This window comes from Acomys minous (genome assembly GCF_964271855.1).
Source record: "Acomys minous genome assembly, chromosome: 16".
In the NCBI taxonomy this organism is placed as follows: domain Eukaryota; kingdom Metazoa; phylum Chordata; class Mammalia; order Rodentia; family Muridae; genus Acomys; species Acomys minous.
This window is the reverse complement of record NC_140498.1, coordinates 41,050,697-41,073,728: the sequence shown is the minus strand read 5'-3', so window position 1 is coordinate 41,073,728 and position 23,032 is coordinate 41,050,697. Positions and strand designations below refer to the sequence as shown.

The 23,032-nt window shown below is 54.0% G+C and overlaps 2 protein-coding genes across 3 annotated transcripts; both read right to left on the bottom strand.

Moving 5' to 3' along the window:
• Positions 1-1,878: 1,878 nt before the first annotated feature.
• Positions 1,879-10,302, bottom strand: AMDHD2 (amidohydrolase domain containing 2). 2 transcript variants are annotated; one of them, XM_084760960.1, is made up of 11 exons: positions 10,088-10,299; positions 9,713-9,849; positions 9,494-9,633; positions 5,031-5,085; positions 4,701-4,913; positions 4,535-4,623; positions 4,314-4,458; positions 4,136-4,243; positions 3,920-3,988; positions 2,973-3,074; positions 1,879-2,151 (listed from the first exon to the last, which is right to left on the bottom strand). In XM_084760960.1, the coding sequence occupies exons 1-11, from the start codon at positions 10,168-10,170 to the stop codon at positions 2,060-2,062; spliced, it is 1,233 nt and encodes a 410-aa protein (XP_084617086.1). In that variant the 5' UTR covers positions 10,171-10,299; the 3' UTR covers positions 1,879-2,059. The 2 variants fall into 2 exon arrangements, with proteins under 2 accessions (XP_084617086.1, XP_084617087.1); XM_084760961.1 differs by lacking the exon at positions 1,879-2,151 and adding an exon at positions 2,158-2,832 and having other exon boundaries at positions 10,088-10,302.
• A 77-nt stretch (positions 10,303-10,379) lies between these two features.
• ATP6V0C (ATPase H+ transporting V0 subunit c) lies at positions 10,380-16,219 on the bottom strand. Its single transcript, XM_084760964.1, has 3 exons — positions 15,958-16,219; positions 11,220-11,403; positions 10,380-11,125 (listed from the first exon to the last, which is right to left on the bottom strand). Exons 1-3 carry the CDS (start codon positions 16,034-16,036, stop codon positions 10,921-10,923), a joined length of 468 nt encoding a protein of 155 aa, XP_084617090.1. The 5' UTR covers positions 16,037-16,219; the 3' UTR covers positions 10,380-10,920.
• Positions 16,220-23,032: the final 6,813 nt, after the last annotated feature.

Genomic DNA, 23,032 nt, shown 5'->3' with positions numbered 1-23,032 from the left:
TCTGTGTAGGCATGTGCAGTTGCCCTCACAGGCTGGAGGAGTCACAAGTGGTTACAAGCCTCCTGACATGGGTGCTGGGACTTGAACACAGGTCCTCTAGATGAACATTAAGTGCTTTTAGACAAGCAGCCATCTCTCCAGCCCCGCCCCCTCCCCCCCCCAATAACAATCACGTTCCTGCAGCAGTTTCCAAGCCACTGACTCCACCCCCAACATGCAAACCTGCTTGTCTGCCTGCCTCCAGCTTCTGTTGAGGCGGTGTCTTCTCCTCAAAGCCTTCCCTACGTCACTTCCCATCCTTTCTGGGCAGCCCCACAACACACAGCTTCCTCACTCATCTGAGTGACTGTCCACCCAGAGCAGCAGCACGGACCCGGTGAGGCTGGATCTGGGCAGGCCAGGGCCAGCTTTATACTAGAAATGGACCCCAGGACCTTATGTGCATGTCAGGAAGCTCCCACTGCGGAATTGCACCTTTAACCTCGCTCCAGGCCGTGTCCTGGTGTCCAGGGCTGTCCAGCTGCAGAGCTCAGTGCCTGTCCCCCTCATCTGAGACAGGAAGGTGACACCCTGGCAGGCCTATCACTGGATTTCTTGTTGAAGAGTTTGGGGGTGAGGCCTTCCACCAGCAGGTTTCCACAGGCTGGTGAATCCTGATGGACCAGCCCATGTGACTCATGCTCTCCTGTCCTCTGTGCTTGGCAAGCTCCAAGGGTTGGTCAGTCATGTGGAAGGGCGTGGCTACGGGGCAGATCCAGGCTGTCTTACTTACCTCTCCCCATCGAGGCTGCCACCATGCTGGCTTTCTCCAGTTGACAGTGTGAAAGTGACGGGTGGGCTATGGCTGGCCCATATGCCCCTGCCCACAGCTGTTCTCCCCAGGCTGTTGCTCTCAAACTGTGGGAGGCCTAGGAGTGTTTTGTTTGCCTGGTTTTCACTTTCGCTTTCCAACTTGAGCCTGAAAACAGTTCCTTCAAATGGAACCTACATACAGTAAGTGACCTGGGACATGTGTTTGCAGCCTCCTATCCATCCCAAGGTGTAAAGCATCACATGACAGGGCAAGAGTCACCTAACCCAGGAGTCAAATGCACAGTGGAGGCACTCGCAGACCCGACCTCCAACCTCTGGCACATATTCCCACATCACAGCCATTCTTAGAGTCAAAAGAATCCCCAAAGCTTGGACAGTGAAGTTTCCAGGGAGCCTGACGAACCACATTCCCCAAGTTGGAGGAAGTGAGGCTAGGGTCCTCTGGTACACCCTGCCCAAGTGGTGCTAACAGGGCAAACAGAGCCACGAGGCCCAGAGCTGCGCACCAGCACCAGGCAGGGTATTGCCACAGCCACCAAATATGGATATGAGGGAGGGCTTGTCCAAGTCATTAGGGTCTTTCAAAGAAGACACCACAGGGAATGGAACTTCGGGTTATCCAAGGAGGTGCCAGGCAGGTCTGACTGGTCAGGGAGCAGCAGGTAGAGTCCTAGGCTCTAATTGGAGGCCCTTAAGGTACCCATTCCTGCATTCACTGCCAAGTGACTCCAGGCCCCAAGGCCAGCATGGACACACTCCCGACTGTCACAGCAGGGAGCCTGGAGCAATGGCTTCCACTATGCCTACCTAGTTCAGAGTCAGCCATCCATGACTTCCGCCTCCAGCCTCACCCAGCAGCTGCCCTCCCCCCTCTACCCCTTTCCAATCCGAACAGCTTCCTGAGGTCTGCAGACCTCAAAACAGATCTGACCTACGGAGAAGTACCCCAACAGCCTCCAGCCCTTGCTGGTCGCAGGCTAAACCCCATTTCAGAAGGTCCCAGGGCTAACAGTGAAAACACCAGCAGCCCCGCTGAGCATAAGCAAAACTCAAAAGCACAAGGCAAACAAGACAAGTCCTGCGGTCTGTATTTATCCAAGCCGCTGTCCCCCTCCAGGAGTGACGGTTGAGGCTCTGCATTAGACCTGGGGCAGGGCTCCCGGCTTGCTCCCTGGAGACCAGCTCCCTGGACTGCCTGGCCTGTCAGTGTCCAGCTAGAGCCAAGTGTCCTTTTCAGCCAAGACCCTCAGTCATGGCCAGCTTCCTCTGCCTGCCACACCAGTTCCCCAGAGATGTAAGTGGCCTGGACGTGGAGGCTGTCGTCGAGCACCACAAAGTCTGCGGCAGAACCAGAGGGTGAGAGGAGACAGGGTAGGGCCGCCCATACCCCCAACGGTGGACTCATCCCTTACAACTGAGCCTCGTGGGGGAAACTGAGGCCCAAGACCAGGATCTGGACTGGGAGAGGAGCCGAAAGCAAGGGCATCGACTTGGCACAGCTGGGGACAGGCGACTCCTGTAACCCTCACATGGCCTAATCATAGATGCCAGAAAGCCAGGCCAAAAGCCAGTGTGGTAGCACATGCCTGTGATCCTGGAACTCAGGAGGCTGACGCGGGAAGATTACCACGAATTTGACGCTAGTGTGGTCTACATACACGGCACAGTGGACTTCAGGCCAGCCAGGGCTACACAGTAATACCGGGCCTCAAAAACAAAACCAACCGACCAAGCATGGGCCACCCAGGAGACAGCTGAGTGGGTACAGACCCTTGCCTCCACCCCAGTCTGACTTAGTCTGAACCCTCGGACTCACAGGGTAGAAGGAGAGAACCAATTATACCAAGTTGGCCTCTGACCTCCACAGGTGAACTGTGGTGCACACAAAAAATAAAGGTAAGGCCGCACATGCCTGTAATTCCAGCACTCGGGAGGCAGAGGCAGATGGGTCTCTGAGAGTTCGAGGTCAGCCTGGTTTACAAGGCGAGTCCAGGATAGCCAGGGCTACACAGAGAAACCCTGCCTCGAAAAACCAAGATAGATAGATAGACAGACAGACAGTCAATCAGTCAGTCGGTGGTGGGAATGGCCCCTGAGGTGCAGGGACAGATAACACCCACCCCTTTAAGCCCTTACTCAACTCCCACATAGGCACTCACCTGCATCAGCACCGAAGTCCAGGCTTCCCTTGGTCTTCTGCAGCCCCAGCAGCTGTGCAGGGTGGAGGGACGCAGCTTCCAGGGCCGACTCCACGCTGCAGCCTGCTCGGGAGCACACTGTGGTGAATGCCTGCAGCCTTCTTCCCAGGAGCAGCTTCGAGCTTCGGCCTTTAGGGCCTTGGCTTGGCAACGGCCCAGGACTCTGCAGCAGCTCAGGAAGGTCCCTCCCTGCCCTAGCTCTGCTCACCCCCTCTTCTCCAGCCCTGCAGGGGACCTATCCTTCCAACGGACTGGACATGGGGAGTTACAGAGTTGTATGGCGTAGCCCCTCCTGCCTACCAGCACAAAAAGGCACACTTGGGCCACTGGGCCACCCATCCAGCTGCCAAATAGGACCCTGAGCTCTGAGAAGAACCTAACCCGAGGCCTGTTACATTCACCTTACTATATCACTTCTTGCCAGGATACAACTATCTCCATTGTCCCGGGCCATCCCTAGCCTATTTTCTCCAAATAGGACCCTGACACCGCCCACAGTCAGCCTTGTGATGCTGCCAGATGTTTGGGAGGGCCCTGCAGAAGCTGCTCCAAGCCCCAGGAAGCTACTTTTACTCCACTCCACCGATACTGCCCCTGCAGAGTCCCACTACCCCACAGGCCTTGGCCCCTCTCTAAGCAGTGTGACCCTGCTCTGCCAGGACCTCACAGCGCCACACGGCTCATCATCCTGGCTCCAGTGACTGGCTGCTCACCGTCCTCCTACAGCCTGAGCTCTGTGTGGGAATGACTACGGCCACTTCCATCTGGCAGAAGTCACACCGCCTCACCTCCCAGTTTCCAGGTAGCGGGAGGATGTCAGGACAGAGCTCTCATTTTCCCGCCTCCCTTCTAGCTTTCCACAGATACAGTCTCCGCCCTCAGACGCTCAGCAACACCAGCCCACTGACCTGTAGCCTGCAGGAAGTGCCGGATGCATACATCCATGGGGGCTATACTGCCACTCAGTGTCTTGGTACCTTGAGAACAGAGAGGACAGGATTGCGGGGAGGGAGTTGCTGGGGCCGGGCAGCCGGGCGGACAGGAAGGACATAGCCGAGTTCTGCCCCATGCCAGGGAGAAGCCAAGAGACTGCACATACGCGGGTCCGCACAGGAGTCGCTCACCTGCTATGTAGGCTACTAGTCCATCTACCTCCACCTCCTGCTGTCCCAGCGTATGGCGGCCATTGCCCAAGCCCAGGGCAGGGACAGCATCGGTGACCAGCACCAGCCCTGGAGGAAAAGGGGGCTCAGGACCTGGGCGGCTGTTATCCTACCTGCCCTACCCTTCCCCGCAACTCACCCTGGGGATGGGCCCGGTGGGCAATGCGCAGCGCTGCAGGGTTAGTGTGTATGCCGTCGGCGATCATCCCGTAGAAGATGCAGTGGCCTGGGGGCAGCTGGTCGCTGGTCAGAAGCCCTACTATGCCTGGGTCGCGGTGATGGAACTGAGCAGGGCAGGAGCGAGTAACTGAGCGACAGCGGTGGCCAGAGAGGCCCCTCCCACCCAGGGGTGACACTCACAGGCAACATGGCATTGAAGAGGTGTGTGATGAAGGTGGCCCCACTCTGCACTGCTCCTTCTGCGGCCCGCAGGTCGGCCACTGAGTGCCCTGCATGGGGGACCTGAGATCAGCTTCTGCAGCAGCAAAGGACCTTGAGCAGGCAACCAGGACAAGTGGCCCCTCACCTAGAGACACACAGATGCCCTGGGCTGTCAGTGCCCGGATCACTTCATGGCTCCGGTCCAGTTCGGGGGCAAGTGTCACAATGCGGACGTTGTCCAGGGACCCGTATGTGGCCAGCACATCATGAAAAGCATTGGCTTCAAAGGAGCGGAGGTAGGCCTCAGGGTGTGCGCCCCGCTTCTCCCGGCTGATGAACGGGCCCTCCAAGTGCACCCCTGGAGGAAGGGACATGGGTGCTTCTGGCAGGCACTCCCACCTAGCAGCCCCACCCGAGTCCCTCAAGCCTGCCCTCCCTTCCCAACGGGGCATTCTGAAAGGAGTTGAGCACTCACCGAGGACCCCTGCCCCATGGGGGCCTCCACTCTTCACAGGGATCTGAGGAAGGACCTGGGGGGGAACCAGCTGTTAAAGCCCTGGCCCCAGAGGCCACGGCCCAACCAAGGTCAGATTCTTAGGTCAGAGTTTAAGACCCTAGCCCAGCCCAGCCCAGCCCAGCCCTACTGTCCTCCCCCACAGGTGCTGGAAGATGGCTGAAGGCCCTCCCAAGCGGTTAGGTGCAGGAAGAAATGACAACAAGGAATACTCAATGAGCCACCTGAGGACCAGGAGACGGAAGTATTCCCAGGCCACACATGCACCAGTGCAGGCACGAAGGGCTGCTCTAACCTGCTCCCGCCTTCAAAGCGCTTCTGCCACACAGCTAGACTATAGTGGCCAAACCCTTGAAAGAGTGACTGCAGTCACCCTAGGCTGCAGGACAAGGAAGCACAGATTGGGGTGGCAGGAGGGGGACAGGGCGGAAGAAGCAGAAGGGATGGGATGGGAACGGGGCTCAGCACCAGAGCCCAGCCCATTCTGGTCAGAAAGGTCAGAGCCTTAGCAAAGAGTGAGCAACACTTACTAGGTCTTGGAGAAGACCCAGGATAGCCACAACCCTCCCTGCAGACCCTTCAGCTCCTGAGCAGGCCTTGGGGGGAGAGGGGAGAATGGCGATTCCCAGCCCCCGCAGCTATGGAAGTTCCCCAGGCAAAACAGTGATGCCCTTCCTCGAAATGACCCACTTAGAAGAAAAGCAACGGGCCTTAAATATCCTTGGGCTGGGTACACTTGTGCATGCCTAAAGCCCAAGCACAGGCCAGCCTCGGCTACATAAGTTCAAGGCCAGCCTAGGCTACATGGTACCCTGCCTCAAAATAAACAAAACCAAACCCACACTTAAATCTAAGGACGAAGAATGAGAGAAGGGCAAATCAGACTTGGGGAACAAATAGGTGGACTTCAGACACATCTCAGCTGGAGAGAACTCAGGAAGATCAGACCTCACAGAACCTGGCACCGTGAGCAATGCCCAGGGAGGGGCCTCGGCAGCGGTGAGTGAAGTGGACTACAAATGTTGAGCCGTTTATGCTATTCAGACTCTTAGAGCAGGTCCCTCCGAACAAAACAGGACTCTTCCCAGGGGATTTAACAAGGCCCAGAGACAGGGCTGTGGCACCACAACTAGAGGTGCCCAGGAAGCTCCTCCCAAAGGCTAGGTGCTCCTAGTGGCCTGCTAATGCCAGCCATTACGCAGAACCCACACTGAGTTCCCCAAGGAACAGAGGAAGGAACACCAACAAGATGACCAAGGCAGTGGAGAGAAGATGCCAAGAGGAGACAGAGGAAAAAGCCAACACTGATACCCTCAGGCAATGAGAGGCCAGATGGGGTGTCAAGGAGCAACACGAGCTCTTCAAAACTCAAAGGTATGCAAGAAGCCCGTGGGATGAACTCCAGGATAGAAGCCAAGGAGACGTCTAGAACATGGGGCCAAGAAGAAAGAAGGTGAAAAAAAAAAAAAGAGAGAGAACAGACCTAGAAAGTCCGACACTATTCAGTGGGGCTCCCCACTTAACCTCTGAGCCATCTCTCCAGCCCCGGCTTCCTACTTCTTAGCGACAACGTGAGATGTCTAAAGGCAGTATACGAGGGCCAGGCATGGTGCCACACACCTTCAATCCCAGCAATTTGGGAGACAGAGGTAGGATCTCTGTGAGTTCAAGGCCAGCCTGGTCTACAAGGAAAGTTCTAGGTCAGACAAGACTACAGAGAGACCCTGTCTTTAAAAGCAAAACAAACAAAAAAGATAGTAGACACAGCACTTCTTTTAACATTCTGGAGAAACTGGTGTAGTGGTGCCTCTGTTCCCCACATACCGAGGGGATTACTTGTGCCCAGGAGTAGGAGATCCACATACAACACAGCGAGACACTCTAACCAAACAGAAAGGGTGAAATGCAGCTGGGCAGCTTTGGGCTTGAAGATGTATCGCCATGGGAAAGTGCCTTGCCTAACCTCTACAGGCCCCAGGCTCAATCCTCAGCAACACAGACATATGCCTGTTTCACGAGTGCTTCTATGTATGTTTGTGAGCCACATGCACGCCTGGTACCTGTAGTGTCCAGAAGGGAGTGGCAAATCCCCTGGAACTGTAATTACAGGCCGCATGATATGGGTGTTGGGAACCAAAACTGAGTTCTCTACAAAAACAAGTGTTCTTAGCTGTTTGCCAAGCCCAAACACAAATTTTCTTACCTATACCTCTAACCCAAACCATGGATCAGGAGAACAAAGGAACAGCTAGGAGTGGTGGCCCACGCCTTTAATCCCAGCACGCAGCAGGCAGGGGCAAGCCAACCTCTATGGGTTCCAGGACAGCCCGGTCTACATAGTGAATTCCAAAACAGCCGGGCCTACCCAGAAAGACCCTGACTTAAAAACAAACAAGCAAACAAACAAAAGAGAAGAAAGGCCGAGCTAGAGAATAGGCCCGGCACTTAGGAGCATGTACGACTCTGCAGCAGAGGACCAGGCCAAGTCACAGTACCTGCACGATCACATGCAGACATACACACCTACACAGATTTTAAAATGATAACTCTGGCTGGGTGTGGTGGTGCACGCCTTTCATCCCAGCACTCGGGAGGCAGAGGCAGGCAGATCGATGTGAGTTCAAGGCCAGCCTGGTCTACAAAGCGAGTCCGGGACAGCCAAGGCTAACACAGAGAAACCCTGTCTCGGAAAACAAAACAAAACAAAAATGATCACTCTTCAAAGAAGCAGCAGCAGCAGCAGCAGCTGCCACCACCTGCAGGTGACTTAGCAGCTTAAAAAAATAAGCAAAAGAGTCAAGTAAGACCGTACGTGGGAGGCCGAGACAACAACAGGTCAAGGCTGCCTCAACTACAACCAATCTAGGCTACACTTGTTGTTTTTCAAGACAGGGTTTCTCTGTGTAGCTTTGGCTGTCCTGGACTCACTTTTGTGACTCACAGAGATGCGCCTGCCTCTGCCTCCGGAGTGCCGAGATTAAAGACCTGTACCACCTGCCTGGCTGGGTCTCCTGGTTTCTAATACAATGGGGTATTGTTTTTATACTCAAAGCTGCCCACAGTTTCTGCCATCACTTCCTGTCTCCCAAGACCTTCATCCTAAAAGTGTTTTCTGACAGCCTATGAGGTAGACTTGGTCTAACGTGGGCTGCCAGGAAGAAAACGTTAGGACTATTAGCCATTACTCCTACTGAGGGAGAGCCACAGCCTTGCACCCCCCAGTCAAACCTGCTGCAAGAGGAAAGCCTACGGTGGGCAAGGGCTAACAGGCCAGCAAGGCTTTCTGGGAAGAGTCTGGGAGGAGAGCCTGGAGCTGCTGGAATGTGCCTGGGGGGAAGAGAAACAGCTTAGCTGGTAGGAAGGCAATATTTGTAGAGGAGTGTGGTCCATCTGGATACCTGTCATGACCCTGGGTCTTGCCAGAGATCAGCTGAGAGGACCAAGTACTTATCTGCAGGAGGACAATAGGTTGCGCTTTTGACAGTGGGGTGGGAGAGCTGTGGGGAGATTTCCAGAAAGACATCCCTGGGTGACACTCAAGGAATATGCTCACTTCACATGTGTCAGTCACCTACCACTCTCCTCACTCTAGGTTTAGTGAAACTGAGCCTCAGAAGTGAGTAAGGCTGTCTCTAGTCTTCCAAGGGTAGCAAGCCAAGAGGCCAGAACGAAGCCTACGAAGCAAGGGCCCAATCCGCACTCAGCACCCACGGCTCTGATTCTGTCTCTGCACAGCCAGAAAGGAAATCACGGGCAATCACACACTCCGTGAGCCTACAATGGGTTCTATCCTGGGACAAAAAGCGGCTGAGGCAACTGGCAACAGGAAGAGAGTGAATCCACTCAAGTATGGTTAACAACATTCATTTCCTCAACTCACCAATTGCATTGCCTAAGAGAAGACGCCGTTTTTAACAAGAATTCAGGGCTGCGGGATGAACCTGCAGGTTACACACAACTGCTCTTGAACGACGCCTAAGCAAGCTTGTGTTAAAAACGGGGAAAGCCTTCACTTGGAAGAAAGAGAGCAGACCTCCCTCTAACTGGAAGGTGGAAGGGTGAGGGAGGCAGGACAGTAGCCCGTGAAGAGGAGGAGCAGCTCTTTCTGAAAGGCTTTTTCATGTGAGTCACTCAAGAAGGCAGGTTAGGGAGGAACAGCCCTCACTAGAGACAATGGCTGTGGCAGCAATCCAGGCAACTTTAGTTCAGGAGGCCCAGAGGCTGCCTACAGGGCGTTGGGAGGGTGTGGCAGATGACAATGGTGACAGAAAATGTGGGGACAACTGCACTGGCAGTTGCGGCAGGACACAACTGAATGAGAAAGAGGAGGACCCCCTCAGACCCAAGTGGAGGGAGACCAGATCCAGGCGCCTGCCCCTGCGGGATGGGCCCCTCTGCTCAGGCGTAGGGCAGCCTGATCTCACCTTGTGATAAACCTCTGGTGGGGAAGTGACCAGGGTGGGACAGAAGGAAGTGACACCGTGGGACAGGAGCCTCCGGGCCACTAGGGCGACCCCAGAGCCCACATCCTCCGTAGCCTTGGAGAAGTCAACACCAAATCCACCTGTGGCCACAGAAAACAAGCGGGTAGCACAGTGCTCAGAGCTCCTCCCCTGGGTTCCCTGGCCCAAGCCAGGCCGCACCGTTGATCTGAACATCGATAAAGCCCGGTGCCAGGATCCGGCCTCCGCAGTCCCGCTGCTCATCAGCCACACGCCTCTCCTCAAAAAACAGCTTCTCGGGATCCAGGATTCGGCCCCCTTGCACCCACAGATCCTCCCTGAGGACAGAGCAGTCGGCATTCGGATCACCACCAAGCCCTGGAGCCAACACCTAGTTCCCCCCCCCACCCCCAGCTTGTCCCTGCCACACGCCCAAGACAGTCCTCCCTCCTCATCCCTGAACCTAACTCGGCCGCTCTCAGGGCTTAGAACTTACACTAGCCCCATCCCTGCACCCAACACTGGCGTTATCACCAGCTCTATACCCAGCCCAACCCTGCCCCATGCAGCCCAGACCTGAGCAGCGTGCCGCCGCGCAGGATGCGGCAGTTGGTGAACTGGAGCACCGGGGCCCACGCTGCGCACTGCCCGCCACGCATCGTGAGTCGCACCGAACCCAGCAAGCTTAGAGCGCAAGCCGGCAGCGTCCGGAGCAGCGGTATTCGGAAGCAGAGCCAGGCCGCACCACGTGACTCAGCTGAAGGGGCTATCACGTGGCTGCCAGGACCATGTGACCACAGCCACATGATGCAGCAGTTCCGACCGGCAAGCCCACTCCGCCCACAAGAAGCGCGAGAACACAATCCAGTCACATCCGAGAACTTTTATTGGACACAGCTGGGAGCCAGCCCTGGCGAGCAGCAGCACTCTCCCCGCCACCCTGGCTGTCCAGGGCTGAGGGGGAGGGCGGCTCCATCCAGGGCGTCCCAGCAACAGGAACCCCACAAGGCAACACTCTACTAATGATTACTATATAGTTGGGAGCCAGGGCTGCTCCACAGACGCATGAATAGGTCAAATCTTTTATAAATAAACATCCAGTGAAGAGAAAAATGACAACTCTATTTCATCCTTATACACAGAGCACTCTAGGGTGATGGGTGGGGTAGCCAGAAGCTGGCATCCTCACTGGTCAGGGGCCTGGATGGGAGATGAGTGGGCCCAGATGTCCACAGCACAGGGCAGCAGGGACCAGGCGAGGGCAACAGACAATGGGCACTAGGACACTGCGCATTTACAAGACCAACTACTGAGGGGGCAGCTGCCTGTGCATGTGTGTCAGGCTGTTCGTTCTGGAATGAGGAGGGGTGGTCTTTACATCCTATCCTGTGACTGGTGGTGGAAAGGGACTACTTTGTGGAGAGGATTAGGGCCACGATGAGACCGTAGAGGCCGAGCACCTCCGCGAAGATGAGGATCAGGATCATGCCCACGAACAGCCGTGGCTGCTGGGCAGTGCCCCGAACACCAGCATCCCCCACGATACCAATGGCAAAGCCAGCAGCCAGGCCACTCAGCCCCACACTCAGGCCAGCACCCAGCTGAAGAAAACTCCTGGGGAGAGAAGAGATACAGGCTGTCAGCAATCTGTCTGTACACAGGAAAATGATGCCCTTCACCGGCGGCGGCAGGACAGGGCTGCACTCACCTGTAGAGGGTGATGCCATCAGTCAGGGAGTTGGCGATAAGCACTGCCACCACCAGGCCGTAGATGGCAATGATCCCAGCCATAACCACGGGGATGATGGACTTCATGATCAGCTCTGGCCTCATGACAGACATGGCAGCGATGCCAGTGCCACTCTTGGCTGTGCCATAGGCAGCTCCCATGGCTGTGAAAGGAGACATGAGGTGAGCCCAGAGCATCAGGCAAGCTGCCTGGGGAGCCTTTTGCATACTGCCCCCTAACTCATCACCCACTAGAAGAACTGAAGACAGGCAGCCAGGCCGGAGCCTCGGGAGCCCAGCACTTCCCTTCCACTAGCAGAACCATCGCCCAACCTCCCAGGCCATGTCTGCCTGCAGGAGTCCTGCAGTCACAGGGGCTCCTGCTCTGCTGGGAAACCAGACTTTGTTCTCTAACACTGCTCTTCCCTAGCTTGTGACCTCTGGCAAAACAGTCACGTGGGAAGAGGCAGCTGGGCCAAGGATAACGGCTTGCTCTAGACTCTGTGCACCTCTGCTGCACACCATAAGTTCCAGGCACTTCCTGCACAGGAGGAGGGCTACCTCTCAGCTGCCTTGAGGCCTTGTCCTGTGTCAGTCCCGCCTGCAGGAGGGCCTTCCAACCTTCCACGACAGGACAGCAGGGTCACCTGTCTTCTGTGATGCTGTCCCCAACTCCAGCCTCCCCAGGAGAGGCTGCCTTCCTTTCAGGACTTTGTTTCCCCTCCTGTCTTCAGTTCCTCCTCCTCTCTGTCACTTATTCTCTAGGCCCTCTAAGAACTATTGAGCCACTTACACAGGTGACGCCGGCGGCCATGGCCACTCTGGGGCCAATGGTGTATACCCTGATACACAAAAACACAGGCCAGAGGTGAAAGGAGCCCCAACAGCCCCAACCACTCCTCTAAAGAATTTATTGACCTCACTGGACCACAAAAATATGCCTACTGTGTGCCCAGTACTGAGGAGGGCAAAGGTCAGAGGGTGCTCTAACTTCTCCAGAGCTCAGGGAGCAGCAAGAAGACAAGACAGTGACCTGACACAGCAGCATACCCAGCAAGGAAGGAGAGCAGGAAGTAGGGGGCCGCACCAAGGGGAGGAGGGTCTGAAAAAGGATCATGGACCATGGAAGCAGGGAGTGAGGCGGTGACAATGTAAGCAGCCGGGCAGAGGGAAACCAGGCAGAGGGTAAGAGTCTTTTTTGTTTTGTTTTTAAAAAAGACAAGATTTCTCTTGTAGTCCAGCTGTCCTGGCCTCACTTTGTAGACCAGGCTGGCCTTGAACTCACAGAGGTCCACCTGCCTCTGCCTTCCGAGGCGTGCGCCACCACAGCCAGCTGGGTAAGATTCTCGCCAGCACATTCAGACACCAAACAAGACCCTGCTAGATGAGATTAACTGGATGAGGCAGGGGCCAGGAGAGACGGCTTGTCTCTTCCACACCATCCTCAGATGCACAGGCACCGCCTAACTTCAAGCTTTGGGTCCTTTTCTTTCTTTTTTGGGTTGTTGTTGTTGTTGTTTTCTTTGAAAGAGTTTCTCTGTGTAGCCCTGGCTGTCCTGGACTTGCTTTGTAGACTTGGCTGGCCTCGAACTCACAGGGATCCACCTGCCTCTGCCTTCTGAGTGCTGGGATTAAAGGTGTGCGCCACCATGCTGGGCTCTGGGTCCTTTTCAAGAGATATTTCCTGGAACTCCTCTGGTCAGTGAATTTCTTAGGCCAAATCCATGCTCAGCTGTATCACCTAGTACAAAAACTGAGTGCTCCAGGGCTCACTCCTGCGGACATGCTACTAAACACTGAGAATACAGGCTGCCATGTGGGACCGAGGACAAGCACCGAGCAGCGGGAACTCTACACCCCAAAAGGTGGGATTCTGAGAAAGGCAAGAGTGAGTCTGGTCCTTCCCTTAAGTACAGTAAGTAGATCATGGGGCTGAAGGATCCGTGGCAAGAAGAGAGAAGATGAAAAACAGGGACGCCATCAGAGACCAGGGCAACAGGGGGAAAGATTATCTTAGGCCTGACAGTAGCAGGTGTTCAGAAGGCTATGCCTGGCAGGCTGCAGAAGGGAGACCTGCTGACACCGCAAATTCAATGGGGCAGAGAGCAGCGCCTGGAGGCACTTCCAGGAAATCAAGCAAATACAGGGAGGAAGTCACAGAAAATACAGAAAAGAAGCAACTGGCAGTTTCATGGAGCACATGATGAAGAAAGACCAACAGGATATTTGTCATAAGAAAAAAAAGGGAAGCTAAAATGTGAGTAGGGAATGGAGGCCTCACAGATGTGCACAAACCTCAGTCAGTTAAAGAAAAATGGTCTTAAAACCTGGTTAGTCAGCCAGGCAGTGCTGGCGCACGCCTCTGATCCCAGCACTAAGGAGACAGAGGCAATTGGATTTCTGAGTTCAAGGCCAGCCTTGTCCACAGAGCTAGTTCTAGGACAGCCAGGGCTACACAGAAAAATCTTGTCTTGAAAAACTGGCTTCCCCCAACCCCTGAAAAAAAAAACAAAAAAGCAAAAAAACTTGGTTACTTAGCTGGGCATTGATGGCGCACAACTTTAATCCCAGCACTCAGGAGGCAGAGGCAGGTGGATCTCTTGAGTTTGAGGCCAGCCTAGACTACAAAGTGAGTTCAGAGTTCAGAACAGTCAGGGTTACATAGAGAAACCCTGTTTTGAGGAAAACAAAAACAAAAAAGAAAACCTTGCTTAGTTTGGAGGGCACGGGCCAGTCACTGAGACTAAGCCTCAAGTCCTCCCAGCAGCGGCACCAGAGGCTGGAAGGACAAACACATGCTACACAATAGCACGCTTAGAAGGAAAAAGTGAAGTCAGAAGGTGACTCAACTGGCCAAGTAAGAGGCTAACCCACAGGACTTGAGAAGCTGGTGTGAAGGAACGGGCCCCATAGCATGTAGATTTCAATCCTGGTAGGAGGGCGGCGCAGGAAAAGCCCAGACCACCCACACCCAGCCTTCAATAGATAGCACAGAGACACCTGTCGGCCAGGTTTGGCACAAGCAGGGTCTTGACAGGCTCAAGAAGTTAGGTGAAGAAAAAGCACTCTGGACAAATTTGGAGTTGCAGGAGCCATTGTGACAGCCAGAACATGAGTTCCACATGGTCAGAGATGTAGTTTTGTTCACTGGAGTTCTCCCACTATCTGGGACACAGTAAGACTGCAATAAAGATTTGCTGAATTAATTTATGAGTAAGTGACAACCACAAAAAGAAATCGCAGGTGGCCGAAATAGGGGAATCTATGAACATATTCTAGGGGCAAAAGAACAGAAGGGAAAATGCTCACCAGCCTTCCCTAAGGAGCCCTAAAAAACTGTGGGGAGAACAGGTGTGGCTTAGGGGGAGGGAGGAAGCAGTCTAGACCACATCTCCCACCACAAATGAGCCCTTGCTCCAAGGGGGTGGGAACAGCAGGGCTCTCTCAACAGCATCTGACAGGCCCAGGCAGGGGGAGGTCACCAAGACAGACAACCCTCCCCCAACTCCAATCTGCACCCTGTGGGTGTTTACAGTCAACAGACACTGTTTGGAGTTCAAACTCTCCGTGTACCTGCACGGAGGGCCAGCCTCTCCATCTGCCAGGTAGGGTGGGGCAGGGCGAGGTCATTTAAGCCAAAGACCAGACCTTCCAGAGGAGGCCAGACCAGTCCCTGGGGGCTGTGACTTACCTCCCTCAATCCCACATTCTTGAGTCTGGCCCAAAGGCTTTTCTCCCAGGAAGGCCAATTTTCACTAAATTTGACACCGTAGAACTGTCAAGGCCCAACTTCAGAAGCAAGGTGCCATCAAGAACACTGCCAGGCTTTTCCTTTTCTGAGCAAGGAAGCATCTCCCAGTTCCAGCCCCTCACCCACCCCCCACAGAAGAGGAAGGTCATTCATTCACTCATCCATCCATTAGGTCCAGGACTGAAGACTGAAGACTTAATCCTGTAAATGCTAGCTCTCTAACCCACACCTCAAAGCACAGACCCTCAGCGACCATCTATCTGCTCAACCATCCATTAAACCAAACCCACTTCCATAGGCGCTAACCTGAGTCCTTGCAGGTTCCCAGGACCAACCCCTCAGCCCAGCTTTCCCAACCAACCCACACCGATGACAGAACTATTGGGAAACCGAGACAAGCCTCAACCGGAAACACCTGCCTCACCCAGGGTACAGACCCACCTGACCCCCGGCAGCCTAGCCGCCATAAAAGCAGGGCTGGTGGACCTTAGCGGGGACACTGGCTACCTCTGGCCAAGAGGCCGGGGACTCCCGTCCTAGGCCTGCTGACGCCTACGGACTGGCGCCTTTCAAGATGTGATGTCACATCTGCCCGCAGAATGCGGGATGCGGAGCAGACGCAGGAGCCGGCACTGAATCGTGCGCCCCCCCCGCGCCCCCACCCCACCTTCATTCCTACTTCCCGGGGCTAAGATGGCAGCCACATCGCCGCCCCACCCCCGCACAAACGAGGCACCACAGGCAGGCTCATAAGACCCGCACCCTGACCAAGCCCGCAAAGCCCCGAACTCCATAAATTCAACTGTCCCCGCCGCCCAGGGGCTGACCCCCTACCCGCGCCGTAAGGCCCGACACCCACATAGCTGGGGATGACGTCAAAGTGACGTCACGCCCAGCCCCCGGTGAGCAGCGGGCTAGATTCCCGCACCGCTTCGGCAGCCCCTGCTCCTCCTGCTGCGATGCTCACCGCTCAAGGACATGGCGCACGTCGCGCCTGTCACAGCGAAAAACGAAGCGTATTCGGGGTTGTTCTTGATGTCAGCCATGTCTGCAAGCGGGAGAGAGCAAGGTCAGCAGGCGGCGGCGGGGCTAGGATGGCAGGAGAGCGAGCGGGCGAGCGAGCAGGGGAGCGAGGACTCTCGAGGCGGCGGATGCGCGAAGGCGACCCCGCCACTCAGGCGCTGCGCTCTAAATACCAGCTCCGCAGAGCAAAATGGCGGCCGCGGTCGCGTCACATGATCCGGGCTCCGCCCCTACGGGCTGTACCACTTTGCGCCGGTGGGGGAGCGCGGCTCCAGGCTCGTCGGCAGCCCCTGGACAGTGTCTGAGCCCCGCCACCAGCCTGCTGGGCCCGGGTCCCGGCGCTTGGCTTTGCCCGGGTCTTCGCTGGTCCAATGCTCCGCTCCGACGTCTTCTCGGACCCTACTGTATTGGGCTCGTCGGCCCCTGGGGCGGGGCCGTAGCGCACCATATTAGCATACGGGGTGGAGCCTATGCTAGCCCGCCTTCTCTGCGGCTGCGCGGCGCCCGCTGGTGCTCGAGTACTCGCGTTCGTTTTACCTGCGTTCCCTGCTGGAGAACCGCAGGCGCTGCCGGTGCCTGGGGCTCAGGTTCTCCGTTTTTGCCCTGACAGCTGGGTTGAAGCTGTGGGACCTAGCAGCACTACAGAGCCCTAGAACAGAGGATACCCTTAGTGTGGGGTTTTGCTCTCTCCACCAGCCCCCAGGACCGCCATGCCCCACCCCGGCGGGCTTTAAAGTGCAAGAACCCTAGGGTGTTCTCTCGTCATCTTACGTTCCAAACCCAGGCTCTTGCAGATCCAGGCCCACCGTCTTCCTTTTAGTTCCACTGGGGGAGAGAAAGAATGGAATACCTCACCTCTTGCATAGGGATCCTGACATCAGCTGAGGGTCGTCTGTCCATCAAGATGTAGCCATGACTGTTTGGTTTGGTTTGGGTCGGGGTTTTTTTTATTTTTGTTTTCTTCGAGACAGGGTGTCTTTGTGTAACCTTGGCTATTTTGTACTTACTTGTGGACAAGGCTGGCCTCAAACTCACAGAGATCCCCAGGTGTGTGCCACCACGCCTGGCTCTATTTTATTTTTGAGACAGGGTCTCACTGTGAAGCTCTGATTAACCTGGAACTTGTCATGTAGACCGGGCGTGTACTACCCTACTTGACGGCCTGTCAGCATTGACACCTGTGAAAGTTAACCCAGCCGGGCGGTGGTGGTGTATTTCTTTAATCCCAGCACTTGGGAGGCAGAGGCAGATGGATCTCTGTGAGTTCGAGGCCAGCGTGGACTACAGAGGGAGTTCCGGGACAGCCAAAGCTGTTAGACAAAGAAACCCTGCCTGGGGGGGCGGGGGGACTAAAAAAGAAAGTTAACCCAGATTTCTAAAAGTCTCAGACCTGCTTGTCTTTCTAGCACCCATGCAAGGCCCATACCTGTAGAACTTTCTGGACCAGTGATGGTTTCCCTAGCAATGAAGTGGCTGAGGCTGCCTCTGCCCAGCTGCTGACACCCTTAAAGCAGCCTACACACCCCAGGTACCTGCCTTCCCTCCACCTGTCGACTCAGGCTGCCTATTTTCCTTTACCCCTCCCTTGCAGTATCCCTGAGTCGCTACTACCTGGCCTAGACGTCCCTTGAGGCACAAGCTCACATTCCAAGACCGGAGGGCTCTCCCAAGTGGTCGGTGCGCTAGTACCTCAGCTCCATGTCGGCAACGGAAACCCCTTCCCATCCTGCTACATTCTTAGCCCCACTTTTCGCAACACAAAACTCCCTGTGCCCTCCCTCCCACCTTGACTGAACTGGGTCTACCGCTCTTTAAACAAACGTGCCCGTGGACGAGCTCGTGTCTCTCTGCCTTCTGCGGGGAGGCTGCCGAGAGCGAACGCTACTCCTCCTCCCATCTCTTGCTCCCCTTGCTCCGTTCTGATTTTTGAAAAGAATCTTCACCGTTGATTCCACCACACGTCACCCCTTCCCTCCTTCTCCAGCTCCTCGCCCTTGCCAAAGTCACACCAGCTGCTGTTTCTCTCCGTGGAGAGGCACTGGTTATGCTGACTGGCTCGCTGGACTGCTGTCTCCAATGCTTCCTCCTCCTCCATGCTCTTTCTCCCCCGTGCCTAGTGCCTGAGGCAGTCAGGAGAGTGTCGGGTTCCCTGGGACGGAGAGAGCTGCAGATGGTTGTGAGCTGCCATGTAGGTGCTGAGAATCAAACCCTGATCCTCGGCAGGAGCAGTAAGTGCGCTTAACCACTGAGCCCTCGCTTGTTTTGTTTTCGTTTTTTCTAATCAGCACTTAATATCCCACAATTCTTTGGTGCTTAGTCACATGCTAGACCCTTTTTTGTGTGCTTCCCTTTGCTGTCTCTCTCTTTTTTTTTTTTTAAGATTTATTTATTATGTATACAGTATGCATCAGAACACATTATAGATGGTTGTGAGCCACCATGTGGTTGCTGGGAATTGAACTCAGGACCTCTGGAAGAGCAGTCAGTGCTCTTAACCGCTGAGCCATCTCTCTAGGCCCCTTTGCTGTCTCTCATGACCCGGCACCAATTCCTTACTTACTGCTCAGAACCCATCTTCCTACAGGAAGCCCTCCGACCACCGTGTTTCTCCTTCCCCCCACCCCCATTTCCCTCCCCCCCCACATCCTCCTCAAGCCCTATTCTTGCTTTTATTATTGATTCTTTTTTTTCCCCCAGACCCCGCCCCCAGTAGGGTGTCCAGGTCCAGCCGATTTGGGTGACACAGCTGATCACCTACCTATGTGTCAGGCCCTGTGCTGAGGTATTAGTGGCTATTGTCAGTTAGGATTCTGCTTCAGTCTGCCTACTTGTGATGTCATAGCTTACCTGCCACGGGGGTGGGGGGGTGGGGGGGTTGGCCCTGCCCAGGGCCATAGAAAAGAACAGACCCTCCACGAGGTCTCTCTCTTTTACCCCTCTACCCCTTTCTCCTCTCTTTCTCTACTCTCCCTCTTATTCTTCCTCTGCCTCTGTCTCTCTCTGGGGTACCCCTCCCCCCTCGCCTTCTCTCCCCATACTCACTTAATAAACCTCATATAATATACTATCTGTTGCCTGGCATCTTATTATCTTATCTTATTTTATTTTTATTAATTATAACAGCCACCTCTACTCAGTGGACACAAAGACCAGGTGCCTTTCTCTGGTCACCAGCTAGCAAAGTGATGGACTACAGCTCTGGTCCAGGGCCTGGGCATGAGGGCTGAGCAGACAGTTCAGCCAGCATCCCTCTTCATTCCATCTCCTCCCTCCCTCCTGGATCTCCCTGGCACTGTGCAGGACCTCACTTTGAGTGGACGCTAGGAAAGAAACCACAGGGGTGCATGCCTGCCTCTTCCCTCAGTGTCACTTCCTCCTTGGCGTGAAATCACAGGTCATGAGTTCTAGCCTGTCACTGTCAGCGGGAATTTCCAGACACCGAGAGGGAGGGGATTTGGAAACACATGTCAGAGACCCATGGGGAGAGGAACAGAGATGCAAGGCAGATCCTGAGACAGCCAATGGCACTTTGCAAAGATCCTACAAAAGGAGGCAAGAAAGCTAAGACGCCAAGAATAACATCCCAAATAACCACAAGCTGGAAAGATGAACTTATTCCAGAGAAGCTATTTCTTTTTTCTTTCTTTTAAAATTTTGTATTATTATTTTTTTAACTTGGTTTTTCTTTTTCTTTTCTCTTTCTTTCTTACTTACTTTATTTATTTATTTATTTTTGGCTTTTTGAGGCAGGGTTTCTCTGTGTAGCCTTGGCTGTCCTGGATTCGCTTTGTAGACCAGGCTGGCCTGGAACTCAGAGATCTGCCTACTTCTGCCTCCCAGAGTGATGGGATGACAGACACCCAGCTGGCAGAGGGAAGCTATTGCAAAGAAGGAAAGACTAGGTTTGGTAGTGTGCAGCTGTCACCTCAGCACTTCAGATGATAAGCTATAAAAAGCATAAATTCAAGGCCAGCCTGGACTACACAGCACTGTCTCAAAACAAAAAGGGTGGGGGAAAAGGAAAGCAAGGAGAAAAAAATAGGAACAAGTGGAGAGCGAGGGGGGAAGGGAGGGAGAGGAGAGGGAAGGAGAGGCAGCAGCCTTTCAGGGACATCAAGAACTGTGTGTCCCAGGAGGTGCCTTGCCAACTGCCTCCTTCCAATCCACCACGAAGGCATGGGGGGTGGGGGGCAGGGGTGGGGAGGAACACAGGGACATGGACAGACAAGACTATATAGCAACGGCATCTTGCTCTCTTACTCTGGTGGCCCAGACGTGGCTGGTGGAAACATAAAAGTAGCATAGATAATTGCACTATTTTGGAAATGCTCTTTAGAAAACAAACAAACAAACCTAGCCACTGGGGGCAGGGTATAGCTTGATGGTAGATTATGGGGTCTTGGATTTAATTCTCAGAACAAGAAATAAGTAGCTTATGGAATAAGGATCAAAGAAATAAAAACAGGGCTGGAAAGATGGCTCAGTGACTAAGAGCACTTGCTGTTCTTGCAGAGGACCCGGGTTCTATTCCCAGTATCCCTGTGACAGCTCATAGCTGTCTTTAACTTCTTGGGAATCCAATGCCATCTTCTGGCCTCATGGTACACACATACATACATGCAGGTAAACACCTACATAAATTAAAAACAAACTGCAAAGTAAAAACCCTTGCTGCATCCCGGCGTGGTGGGCCATGCCTTTAATCCCAGCACTCAGGAGGCCGAGACAGGTGGATCACTGTGAGTTTGAGGCCAACCTGGTCTACAAAGTGAGTCCAAGACAGCCAAGGCTACACAGACTGATTAACTCTGAAGATGCAACAGGCAAAAAGAGAGGTAGCTCTGCCACCAGGGGGCAGTGTAAGGCTCTCAGAGGACAGTTTCCTGGAAGCTGGCTTTGGAAGCTGCTTGTCAGGTGCTGGATAAACCTTCAGGGAGAGCCTTACATTGCCCCACCCCCACCCCCAATCGGCCTCAGACCCTATGTCTCCCCACTTGGTGGCGGGGAATACACTGAGTATCTGGAAAGCAAAGATAAGCCTGGAGCCTATTGTGGGAGCAAACATGTCTCTGAACAAATCTCCAAAACTAAGCCAAAAATGGGGTTGCTAGATGTAGGTGTGTATACCGAGGAATACCTGGGGCTCCATCCTAGGCCCTAGAAAAAGCTTATCTCTAAATTAAGTCTTAAAAGGTCAGCCGGGTGTGGTAGTGATGCCAGCACTCAGGGAGGCAGAGGCAGGTGGATTGCTGTGAGTTCGAGGCCACCTGCCTCTGCCTCCCGAATACTGGGATTAAAGGCGTGCGCTACCACCACCCAGCAAGAAAAAAAGCTTTAAAACAGGAAAAAGACACAATCCAGTTCTGTCTGTCTGTCTCTTTCTCTCTGTCCATGTCTTGATGCCAAACACAGGATGGTCCTGAACACTGACAATAAGAAGAAAGAAATATTTTAGGGAATGCTGGGGCACAGGACAAAACTTGGGGACAGCCCTGTACCAAACCAGCAGTGCAGCAGCAGTTAATTCTGCAGTGTTCAGCAGTCCTGCCCTGGAGGACAAGACAGTCCAAAGGCAGAGAGCCCCGTCTTCCAGGAAGGGGGCTTGAGCAGTAATAAACAGCATAGGTAGAGCCCAGAAACAGAGGTCCTGGATTCCTGTGAGGACCTGCAGAACACCAGAGCTCAATAGTCCTGTGCTCAATAGTCCTACCTGGCCTAGATGACAAGGACTTCTCAAACTGAGCCAGGCCTCCCAGCATCCTCTGCAACACAGCAGGGAAGCCCTTGAATTAAGAGGCAGCAATGGAACAGACCATAGGCCATATCCATCCTTGTAGCCAGCCTGGGGAAGAGACCTAGGGAAGAAGTGGGCAGCCACTATTTCATGGAGAAGCCAGCAGGATCCCAGAGGAGCTCCAGGCACAGGGAGAAACGCGGTGCCTGAGACTTCACAGGGAGGGACTAGACGGGGCAGTGGGCATTTGTATAGGGTTCAGAGAAAGGCGTTCTACTGATGGTACAAGCCTGTAATCTGTAATCTCACCGGCTTGGGCGGGTGAGAAGGAAGAACTCAAGCTCAAGCCTGCCTGGGCTGCAGAGTGAGCTGAAGGATAGCGGGATACCTTAGCACACTCCGCCTCAAGCAGCAGAGTGAGGAGAAAAGACTGGAGATACAACTCAGTGATGTGTGCAAGACCTCAAACGAAATTCTCAGTACCTCAAGGCATTAAAAAAAAAAAAGGTTTAAGATTTTAGGAAAGCAGTTAGGCCAGGCGTGGTGGCACACACTTTTGATCCCAGCACTCGGGAGGCAGAGGCAGGCAGATATCTGTGAGTTCTACAAAGTGAGTCCAGGACAGCCAAGGCTGACACAGAGAAACCCTGTCAAAAACAAAAACAAACAAACAAAGATGTTACTATTAACTTATGCAAATGTCCAAGTGAAATCAGTTCCTTTTGAATGAGAAATTTGAGTTTGGCATTGAGTGTCACGTCTCACAGGAGCCAAGATGACTGGAGGCATCTGAGGATTCCTGACCCTGGCTGTTCTCCATTCTTCATGTACTCCAAATGGCAAACCCTGAGGACCAAAGGGCAGGAAGCAGGTTACCATAGCAAATGTGGCAGAGTCTGCAGCTGGTGCTATGGTGGCTGGTACAGGCGTCAGCTCTACTTTTAGGAGGGGCAATGGACCCTTAGCCTATGCCCCTTTCCAAGAGACAAACAGTACATCCTCGAGAAAGGTGCTAGGCACTTCCCGTCCTGTACTCTCAGACACACACATACAAAGATGCCTCTTTATCAGTTATTAATTTTATTTAGGAGTCACATTAACAATAACCAAACATCGTCAATCACTTATTTTCACATCACAAAGTTGTATTTTGCTGCAAATCCACTTTTGTAAGCACTAGAGAATGTTTGTCACACTAGTCCAGATGTTCCACAGGGTCAGTCAGGGACCACCACACTGTTTACTGTTGTTTGTTTTTAAGATAACACCTCACAATGTAAACTAG